A 10,986-nucleotide genomic window follows, 5' to 3' on the forward strand; every position below is an offset into this window, starting at 1 on the left:
TATAAATTCTGCACCTTCCTAATTGGCTTTTCTCCAATTAACAGCACAGTGACATCAACAATTTGCAAGTTAGTTGTTCACTCTCTAAGTTGTGTCCCACTTTTTGACCCCGTGGACTGTAGCACCGCAGGCTCCTCTCTCCTCCACTATCTCCCGGAGTTTGCTCACGTGCATGTTCATTGAGCCAGTGATACTATGCAACTATCTCATTGCCTGTCACTCCCTTCTCCTTTTGCCTTCAATCGTCCCCAGAATCAGGGTCTTTTCCAGAGTCAGCTCTTTGCATCAGGTGGTGAAAGTATTGGAGTTTCAGCTTCAACATCAGTCCTTCCAATGAACACCCAGGACTGATCTCCTTTAGGATGGACTGGTTGGATCTCCTGTCGGTCCAAGGGACTCTCAAGAGTCTTATCCAGCACCACGATTCAAAAGCATCAGTTCTTCAGTGTTCAGCTTTTATGGTCCAACTCTCACATCCATCCATGACTGCTAGAAAAACCATAGCTTTGACTAGATGGACCTTTGTCAGCAAAGTGATGTCCCTGGTTTTTAATATGCCTCCTAGGTTTGTCATAGCTTTCCTTCCAAGGAGCAAGTATCTTTTAATTTCATGGCTTCAGTTACTGGCTGCAGTGATTTTGGATCCCAAGAAAATAAAATCTGTCACTGCTTCCACTTTTTCCTCCTCTGTTTGCCACCAAGTGATGGGACCAGATGCCCTGATTTTCTTGTTTTGAATGTTGAATTTAAGCAACATTTTCACTCTCCCCTTTACCCTCATCAGGAAGCTTTTAGTTCCTCTTCAATTTCTGTCATTAGCATGGTATCAGCTGCATATCTGAGGCTGTTGATATTTCTCCCAGCAATCTTGATTCCCGCTTGTGCTTCATCCAGCCCAGCATTTTACATGATGTACTCTGCAAGTTTGCAAGTTTGGATCCCAAGTAAATTAAGTGTGTATTAACTGTGGATATAGAAAAGGGTTCAGACTCTGTATAAAAATATAGTCAATTTTAGCAGCAACCCACAGTTCAAAAAATAGAGACTAAAATTGAGAATTCATCTTCTTCCATCCCCCCACACACGCCAAAAAACATTGGACGATTAGATTGAGATAAAAGTAGGATGTGTGGGGCAGAGGAGCCAGCAGGAGCTCACATTCCAGAGCCTTAAAGATCTAAACTGAGAAATATTATTAGATTGACCTACACATAATTCTGTTGGTCAAAGAGGAAACAGATTATGCTGAAGCCACCTTCAGAAGCACGACCAGGTTCCACATAGAAGACATGTCCCTCCCATCACCCCAGATATCCTCAACTCACCAGTACATTTATTTGAGCATCTACCTTGTGCTTAAGGTTGTAATGATGCCTATTTTGGAGAAGTTCCCACCCAGGCTAGGGAGGAAAGACATTCACATTTGAAATGATTAGAGATGAAACTGAGTGTAGCTACGAAACAGAAGGGGAAAAAAATCCATGTATGTTTGAAGTGTCAGCACATCTGATGGAGGGAGCAGAATCTGAGATGAATCTTTATAGATGCAAAAATGAGGGATAAAGATATTTAGGGGTGAGCAATAGGGAAATGGGACATGGCAGAAATGAGAGTACCATGTTGGAAGAAGGGAGATGAGCAGAGGTGTGTGCTAGGAACTGGAAAGAGTTGGGGTTGACCCAGGCAACCCCTGGTAGCTGTATCCTGCTTCCCTCATCTCCAGATTCCTACCTGAGATTAGTGGTTCCAGGAGGAGGGGCACTATGCCCAGGCTCTCCCTCCATGATGGACCAAGTCTCATTGGGATGAGTGGAGTCCTTGGGCTTCCCCAGGACCTTGATCCTTTTCTTGCCCATTTCTTCTGTCATAGGAGAAACTTCTTTGAGTTAAAGAGTATTTTATCTCTTCAAAATTGAGACTGAGTGAAGAAAGCAATGCTTAACTCAATAGTAGAATTTCAGATAATAGTAGAGGAGATATTAGGCTTGGGTAAAGAAGATATTAGGCTTATGTCTGAAAAACGCCTGAGACATCCCTGAAGACCTCTGTCATTTAGATCTGTCAACTATGGAGAAAAACGATCTCCATAAAACGAAGGGTTGCCATGCCCTTCTCCAGGGGATCTTCCTGGCCCAGGGGTAGAACCCATATTTCCTGCATTACCGGTGGATTCTCTACCAACTGAGTCGCCAGGAAAGCCCTAGGAGCTTACTGTAGGTAAGTGCTATTACCATATTTGGAAGACCTAGTCCTTTTTATTTAACGAATCTTTCTGAAATGCTCACTATGTGCTTTTTCATTTATTTGTTAGCACTTGCTTGGAAAAAAAAGCACATAGTGAGCAAAAGGAGCCTGGTGGGGTACAGTTCATGGGATCGCAGAGTCGGACATGACTGAGCACATAAATAGTGAGCAAGAGAGAGAGCTGCCGAAACAGCAATCCTCAAAACGTGATGGATCTAAGAAGCACTGGGGAGTTTGTTGGGAGAGCAAACTCCTGGTCCCACAGCCTGCAGATTCTGATTCAGTACATCTGAGGTTGAGCACTTGAATCAGCATTTTTTGTAAGTGACCTGGTTGATTCAATTATAGGTGGTCCTTGGCCACTTTGAGAATCATTGCAGAAAGCAACAACAGGATGTGGAGGTCAAGAATGAGAAACCTTAAGTGGAAACCAAGCAGGCTGAGTCGACATACTGGTTAACCAAGAATCACAGAGGGGCTGTGTTCCTCACGTGTATGAACGAGTCCATCTGGAAGCCACAAGGGAAAGATCGCTTACCACAGAAGCAGAGCAAAATGGCTGCGGGATTGACAACAATGGAGTTGCCATGGCAACTGTAATCCGTGTTTCAGTAGAGTTGAGAAAGGTCTAGGTAAGAAAGAGGAGGTGAGAAACCTGTGCTAAAGAGAACCCTGTGTGATTTATCAAGGGCTGCTGGAGCTGTGAGAGCTGCTTCATATCCCAAACAGTGAGGAAGAAATCAAAAAGACCAAGGGTGAATTCCTTTCAAGAGAGGCTTGCAAGTAAAGTGTTGGTGGACAGCTGATTCGTGAAGCATGATTTGCCCTTTGGGTTTTTTTTTATTTGTTCCCAGTCTTCCTAATATTGGAGAGTCAACCAAGTGCTGACTGAATCAATCAAAAATAAACACAATACTCACATCTAAGAAAGGTTAAAAACAACTCTGGAAAATGACCACTGCAGATTTTTATTTAATTAAAAATAATATACATGTTGTTGCATTTTCATGGAAAATATCAAGTTAAAAAACACCAACAGTGTTAGTTTTCAGAGACCTGTGCACCCTGTTTTGCTATTTGCTGCTTTTTCCTGTCTGTGGCATTAACCATGTGTAAAGAATTGGGGCCCAGTGGAATTGGAGCTTCCTTGAGGTTCATACCCACAAGACTCCTGAAATGAGCCGTTTTCTCCACAACGATGATATTCCATCAAATTAACTCAGATACCACCTGCTTTGGCTTCCTCGTTAAAGGAAGGGAAAGGAGCTCGCATAAAAGCCCAAAGCACATGTCACAGCCAATGCAGCCCACATGTCTGCAAGAGTCAGCTCTGACCTTATCTGGTTTCCAAGCCAGCTGGCACATGACCTTGTACTCTACCCAGCATATTAGTGTCCTGAGTCTCTACCATAAAACTTCCCCGGAACCCATGGTGGGAAGACACTGCGATATAGTGTTTCTATTCAGACAATCAGCAAATACACAAAAGCACATGTGGTCCCCATGCACAATACTATCAAATAAAAAAAATACATATTGTTACAATACAACCTTTGGAATCACTGACTAAAATATAGCCATGTGAGTATTTTTAAAGTCTTCACATAATTATATATTTGTTAAGAAAAATAACACAGCATAAGTATTTTACTTAAAGACATTTCAGCTAAAAACATCCCATGGGTAAATACAAGATGTGTACAATACCATCCTCTCCCCTCCTTCTTTCATTGCTTTCTTGGGATGGTACTATTCCCTAACTTTTGTTCCTGACTCTACGTCGTAATGCTGCTTCCCCATAACGCTCCCACGTGATGCCTCTACTAAAACTGGATCAGATGTGACAGAGCCAGCCTGGCTCTGTCCTTTTGCTCCTTCCCTTTTAATCGTAGTATGCTGAATTGGGGATCTGCATCCTGCTTTATGACAGAGATGAATACCCCCAAAAAACACAAACAAACAAAAATAGCTGGACAGCAAAAACTTAGAATTGCCTCAGCTCTTACAAATTAGAAAATAGTCCTTTTTCTCCAGTATGATCTCTCAATTGATGGGAATAAAATAAGGCTGAAATTGCTTTTCACATTCTGGCTCTGTTGGGGGCATTTTCACATAAACCCCTGTAGTAAGAGGGCTTCTTTTCTTTAGCTGCCAAACATAAAAAGAAACAATCATTAGTACTGAGGAATACAGAAGCCACCTCTAACTGTAAGAGGATTCAACAAATATTGGGTCCCTACCCCCACTGAAAAATGGATGTTCACAACATGCAAAATTATAAGCCTCAGGAGATTTTCTTGATTCATCTATTAAAATTCATTTTGTGTAAATAACCCTCTGCTATTGACATAAAATAGAAATCATTTTCCCTGACTGGGAGATAAGAGAAAGAAACTCTGAAAAAGCTTTAGAAAGAACTTCCAAAATGCCTATGATAATTGACTGGATCTTGTTTGTCAGGGGATGAGCTTGATAAGATAATAAACTTCAGTTATTCTCTTTGAGAACTGTATTCCTCATCTCTACTCATATACTTCTGATTAGCTTTTTCTCTGTCCACACTGATTTCCAGTTTTTAATCACCTCAGTAAACCGAGGTCTAATCTACTAGTCTGTGTGGCAGTTTGTAGCAAATGAGGTAGAAAGAAGCTACTGCAGCAGAACAGATTATAGAGGATCTGGGAATAGTGTGTGGGGGTGAGGGAGGGAAAGATGTGAGGGAGGGATAGAGGAAGGGAGAAAAGGTTTGTGATGGCAAAGCCAGTCATAGGCAAAGGAGGCTGAAAGTGACTATCAGAGAGAAATTGTGACAGGAGGACTGATTCCATACCTCCGTCTCTTCTACAACAGCTGCAGTAAATAAAAACTGGGTTCTCCTTTACTGTGCTGGAGAGGAGAGTAGACTTGCCAGTCAGGCAGACTGGATAACAGGGTGCCCTGGACGGGGATTATGTGGACGCCCACAGCTTAGACAAGGAAGGCTCAAGTAGTGGGCCGCAGAGAGATGGCTTCCAGGTGAAGTGGGGGACATTAACCACCCAGGTGATCTTCTCCAGCAACATTTTGCCCAACCTCATTTTGGGCTTCAGGGTTATAAAAACTCAAGTACAATTGTCATGGAGATAAAGAGCAAAACAGCTGCCCCGTGTTATTCACACAGTTACTCAAACTGAAACCTTGTGCAAAAGCACACAAACATTCAATGTCAAACACACTCATCTAAAATATTAGTCATCCTGAAACCTCAAAGGCCAATGCCAAGGGTTCCAGTGTGCTCTTTACCACTGTCCTTGCTCTTCTTCATTTATTGCTTCATCTCAAGAGAACTTGACTCAACAGTGTCACCTGGTCAGTTATCGTCACTAAAGGCATCCTGACCAAGGATGGGGCATTGCCCGCATTGCACTCACCATTTTGCTCAAAGAAACAGCTGTGATGAGGAAGCTGTAGAAAAACAACCCTGAACTAAGTGCTGCCAGTATCCAGAGGAGGAAATCAGAATCCGGGCACGGTTCTGGATCTGCAATAGAGAACAAGCCAGAGCATCCCTAAGATGCTTTCTAAATTCTAGGGCCCTACTCCCCCCCCCACTGGTGAGAAAAGAAATAAGTTCAAGCTGCCAAACCTTGATGTCCACCCCCAGATAGAATCACTGGCCCCCTGGTAAGTCTGTGCCTTGGGGCTAATTGGCTAGGAGTTTCAGATCAAAGGTCAAGGCCAGATTTCATACTGGCCATCATTCCAGAGTGAGTGCCCCCAGCCTGCGTGGAGGAAAAGCACCTTCCTCGACTTATTTTATAGTCAGAAAACTGTTGTCTCACCATCCATACTAACCAGGACTACCACATGGTATGCCAGAGAATTCTTTTTTTCATTAGTTTTTATTGGAGTAGAGTTACTTTACAATGTTCTGCCAGTTTCAAGTGTAGAGCAAAGTGAATCAGCTATATGTATACATATATCCCTTTGTTTTTTTTAATTTCCTTCCCATTTTGATCACCACAGAGTACTGAGTGGAGGCCCCCGAGCTGTACAGTAGGTTCTCATTAGTTATCTATTTTATACATAATATCCAGCGAGTGTATATGTTGATCTCAATCTCCCATTCATCCTACCACCCGCCTCTTTCCCCTCTCGGTGTCCATACGTTTGTTCTCCATGTCTGTGCCAGAGAACTCTTAAAGAGAATTCCCACAATCCTAAACATGAACAACCCAAAATCAAGGGGCAAATCTGTTTGCAAGGCAAAGAAGAGACAGCAATGCAAAAAGTGTCGGTCAGTGATGCTCACCAATGACGTAAATCTGGGTTCCATTGCCCAGGCCCACGTAGTAGGGTGGCGGGTACATGAGCTCCACTTTGCAGACATAGAGCCCAGTGTCCATAGCTCTCAGCCCTTGGATGGTGAGGTTCACTTTGTTTCCTCTGGAGGTGCCAATGCAAGTGGAATCATCCAGGAAGGTTAGCTCATCCTCCACCATGTAGGTCCCAGCACAGACTTCGGTCACCTGGCTGCCTGCCTTCCGCAGCACTGTCACCCGGACCTCTTCAGCTTTGCCTGAAGACTCATATTCACACGTGAAGCTGGCAACGCCCCGGCTGCTAGCCAGCACCACTGGAGGCTGGGTCACATGCATCCCTAATGTGGGAAAACCAAAGGGAAATCAATGAACTCAAGCTCACCCACCACCAGGTCTAGGCAAACCCTTGGGCAGGGTGAAGTTGATCTCTGATCGCCCCCCCAGCTTCACCTGTCAACCCTTCTCTCCCCCATCAACAAACCCATCACCCTCCCCACCCCTCCTCTCTTCCATCCACCTGAGTGCCCCCTCCATCTCTTGCTGCCTTCTGGCTTCTCTTCCATAAAGGTGCTTCCTTACTGGAAAACAGTTTTTGGAAGGCAGCTGGTTGTGGCAATGAGAAACCCGATGTGCCAAACAGAATGGCTGGCTCTTCCATGAAATGCGTGGTTTGAGGAAAGCTGCGCCTGCCTCATAGCCATCATTTTCCCTCCCATGCAAAAGAGGGGTTTAGATGAGATGACATCACAGTGCCTTCCAACTCTGGTATTCTAAAGTTATAACAGAGCTGTAGGAACTGTAAAGAGTAGTAGGGGAAATTTTGGAGGCTGAGGTCGAGAATCTTGCCTTACCTCTCAAAGTACACCTCTATTACCTCTGCCTACATCGACCTGGCCCTGGATCTTGATTGCCCACGGGGAGCCGAGCCTTGGCTCACGTGCTGGCCACCCCCCCTTCCCTGCATTATTACCACAGAGTGAAGGATGCTGCTCTATGGAGGAAGCCGCAGAGGGAGGGCACCGGGTCGTTTCCTCTGTAGGCTGAGGCAACCCTGCCATTCACTTCTATGGGCTTCCCCTGCCACTGCCATCACCCCTTCCTCCACGCTCTCGCCTTCACTTGAACACCTTATATTCCTTTCTCCTTTGTCTTCTAGCTTCTACAGGAGAAGAAAGGCCAGCTTTCTATACAAAAGGACTCACATCATATAAAAAATGATGACTTCATGACCAATTACCTTCCTGTAAGTAACTCAGCCCCTTTCTAGTCCACCCATCATATAAGTGACACTCAAAACTTGGATGAAATCATGTAACTCATTCTCTTCAAACCTTTCCATGCCTTATACACTTGGTTATTGTTGCTAAGTCATGTCTGACTCTTCGCAACCCCACAAACTGTAGTCCTTTGGGCTCCTCTAGCCATAGGATTTTCCAGGCAAGAATACTGGAGTGGGTCGCCATTTCCTCTTCCTCCTGGGTCTTCCTGACCCAGGGACCAAACCCACGTCTCCTGCATTGTCAAGTGGATTCTTTGACCCCTGAGCCGTCAACGGCAAAATCAAATAAAGTAAATAACACTCACTGTTTCTATAACCTGATCCTAACCTACCACTCAGAAAACTAAGATCAAGGCATCTGGTCCCATCACTTCATGGGAAATAGATGGGGAAACAGTGGAAACAGTGGCTTACTTTATTTTGGGGGATTCCAAAATCACTGCAGATAGTGATTGCAGCCATGAAATTAAAAGACACTTACTCCTTGGAAGGAAAGTTATGACCAACCTGGATAGCATGTTAAAAATCAGAGACATTACTTTGTCAACAAAGGTCCGTCTAGTCAAGGCTATGGTTTTTCTAATAGACATGTATGGATGTGAGAGTTGGACTGTGAAGAAAACTGAGCACCGAAGAATTGATGCTTTTGAACTGTGGTGTTGGAGAAGACTCTTGAGAGTCCGTTGGACTGCAAGGAGATCCAACCAGTCCATCCTAAAGGAGATCATGGGTGTTCATTGGAAGGACTGATGTTGAAGCTGAAACTCCAATACTTTGGCCACCTCATGCAAAGAGTTGATTTATTGGAAAAGACTCTGATGCTGGGAGGGATTGGGGGCAGGAGGAGAAGGGGATGACAGAAGATGAGATGGCTAGATGGCATCACCGACTCGATGGGCATGAGTTTGAGTAAACTCCAGGAGTTGGTAAACGGACAGGGAGGCCTGGCATGCTGCAATTCCTGGGGTCGCAAAGAGTCAGACATGACTGAGTGACTGAACTGAGCTGAACTGAACCTACCACTCCAGTCCGAGTTTCCAGACACCTCTTCCTTTATGCTGAAAGTACTAGTCTTTCCCTCAAGCACCTGTATGGATACCCAGAAGAGAGAATAATATGTCAGTGGCCATTGCCATGGTTAATGCAGCAACCCTGGTTGGCCAGACAACAGTTTTCTTTCTCAGCTCTCATTTCTGTCTACCAGAGATGCCCTCTGAGCATCCTCTGTACTATAACAACTCCACCATAGTACTTAAATTCTGCCCTGTATTAAAGGAATTTTTGTGCATTATATGCTGCCCATTTGTTGTGTTGACTCTAAACCTAAAGAAGACCAAGTTTCCTGCCCTCCCCCAAGGCAAGCTTCCAATTATCACCACTAAATCTGGACACACTTTATTTTCCAATATCCACCAGGAGAGGATACCAGGTACAAATTGAGATAGGTTTTCTTAAAAGTAAATTTGATTGTTTCTCTGGGTATTTAACCTCTACATACTCAAAACATGTAAAATAAGAAAATATGTATGAATACTTCTTATACAGGAAAAATTAAATAAGCAAATATCTTTTGAGCCTCTACTTTGTACAAACCACATAGTTTTTCAACCGAGGTCTACAGGGATAGAAGGCAGAAATTTATCAGAAAAGAACACCATTGTATACCATGTAACAAACCCAGTATCAGCATTTAAAGGGCTTTATTTTATTTGAACACTGGGGAACCTACCCCTAAAGTTCAGAGATAAGTCAGGTAACAATTAAGTATCTTATGCCAAACAGACCTATGGCCCTTTCTCTCATTCATTCCTTTATTCTTTCATTCTTTATTTCTTTCATTCTTTCTTCACTTTTTTTGTTTCACTACTTCAAACTGCTTCATTTTAAAAATAATTATTAGCTAACTAGTTTATAGAATTGACTAAGTGGAGCTTAAAACCTTGCATTGAGTAAAGAAGGCTGCAATTTTAAACAAGCAAGCTCATTTGTTTATAAAAATGAATCAGAGGACCGTAAAACCTTGAATTGATAGGAAAGAAACATCTCATAATTTGCTTCAATCAATGTTCTTTAAAAAGGAAACCTTGAGCTAACCCTGAGTCCAAGCCCAAATGGATTTAGGACGGTCTCTCTTCCCTCTGACATCACTTACCTTTACAGTATTTTCTTCCAGTCTTATAGAAGTGCCTGAAATTTCTCCTGTCTCCCAGACCAACTCACAAGTACTCATTAAGCTTCCACCCCATGCCCAGTAAGCTGTTACTAGCTGTGTCTCTGCTGGTTTGCTCCTTCCGGCTGTCCCTTGCCTGCCTTGGAATACAGAGCTGCCCAAACCAGGAGACTGGAGTCTCACCTTTAGCTTCTGGCTTTGCTGTAAATCTCTGCCCTTGACTGAGAAAAGAAATGAAACCCAGTGGGAGAAACACCTCCTCCACCTTCAAGCTCCAAAAGCCTCACTCACCTTTAGAGAAAACAGGAATGAAGAGAAGAAAAAACAGGGCAATACAGGGCCAGGTCTGAGATGCCCGCCAAGTCCCGTGACTCTGGAATCCAGAGCAAGCCATGGCTTTATGGGTTGTTCAGGTCTTCAGGAAGCAGAGCAAAAACTTTCAGGATCCTGAAGCTTTGAAATGTGTTTGAACCCACACAGAATCAAGGACTTTATATAGCTGGCTTTGATCCCAGGCATGTACTACACATGTGCACACACAGGAGGCACATGAATTTCTAGCCCTTTTGTTTTGGTTTTACGAGAAAGGAAGCCGTGGGTTTAGCTGCTACGTCGAAGAGATAACCTCAAACACTCAAAGTAAAACTGAACAAAACAAGCCAATCCATGGATGGAAAATGCACTCAATTTGAAACTGAAGCTTCTTGTTCACTTTGAGGATAAGTGGAGACTTGGAGAATTTCCTGGAGCGCAGGAGTCCCCCTAGGTCCCAGTTTTGTCTAATCGTCTAGGCATCTTTTGCCACCCAATCTATTTCATTGACACCCCCCAGAACTGCTTAAGCTTCTGGCCCTCTGAGCCCTTGTGTTAAAGACAGAATGAGTCTGTTGTGCTGTTCTTAGTTGCTCAGTTGTGAACAATTCTTTGCGACCCCATGGACTGTAGCCCACAAGGCTCCTCTGTCCATGAGATTCTCCAGGCAAGAATATTGG

The 10,986-nt window shown here is 43.8% G+C and overlaps 1 protein-coding gene across 2 annotated transcripts; it reads right to left on the reverse strand.

The window, feature by feature from the left end:
* Nucleotides 1–4,287: 4,287 nt before the first annotated feature.
* On the reverse strand, nucleotides 4,288–10,388 carry CTLA4 (cytotoxic T-lymphocyte associated protein 4). Of its 2 annotated transcripts, XM_065927693.1 has the most exons (4): nucleotides 10,286–10,388; nucleotides 6,536–6,883; nucleotides 5,655–5,764; nucleotides 4,288–4,392 (listed from the first exon to the last, which is right to left on the reverse strand). In XM_065927693.1, the coding sequence occupies exons 1-4, from the start codon at nucleotides 10,386–10,388 to the stop codon at nucleotides 4,288–4,290; spliced, it is 666 nt and encodes a 221-aa protein (XP_065783765.1). The 2 variants fall into 2 exon arrangements, with proteins under 2 accessions (XP_065783765.1, XP_065783766.1); XM_065927694.1 differs by lacking the exon at nucleotides 5,655–5,764 and having other exon boundaries at nucleotides 4,325–4,392.
* Nucleotides 10,389–10,986: the final 598 nt, after the last annotated feature.

The sequence above is a fragment of the Muntiacus reevesi genome, chromosome 3 (genome assembly GCF_963930625.1).
Source record: "Muntiacus reevesi chromosome 3, mMunRee1.1, whole genome shotgun sequence".
In the NCBI taxonomy this organism is placed as follows: domain Eukaryota; kingdom Metazoa; phylum Chordata; class Mammalia; order Artiodactyla; family Cervidae; genus Muntiacus; species Muntiacus reevesi.

What these genes read in the sequence shown, in the direction of transcription:
- CTLA4 (XM_065927693.1), bottom strand. Translation starts at nt 10,388, where the DNA reads ATGGCTTGCTCTGGATTCCAGAGTCACGGGACTTGGCGGGCATCTCAG. An exon ending in CATTCCTGTTTTCTCTAAAG is followed by an intron (nt 6,884 to 10,285) that starts GTGAGTGAGGCT and finishes TTCCCACATTAG; the next exon opens with GGATGCATGTGACCCAGCCT. An exon ending in CTGTTTCTTTGAGCAAAATG is followed by an intron (nt 4,393 to 5,654) that starts GTGAGTGCAATG and finishes TATGTTTGGCAG; the next exon opens with CTAAAGAAAAGAAGCCCTCT.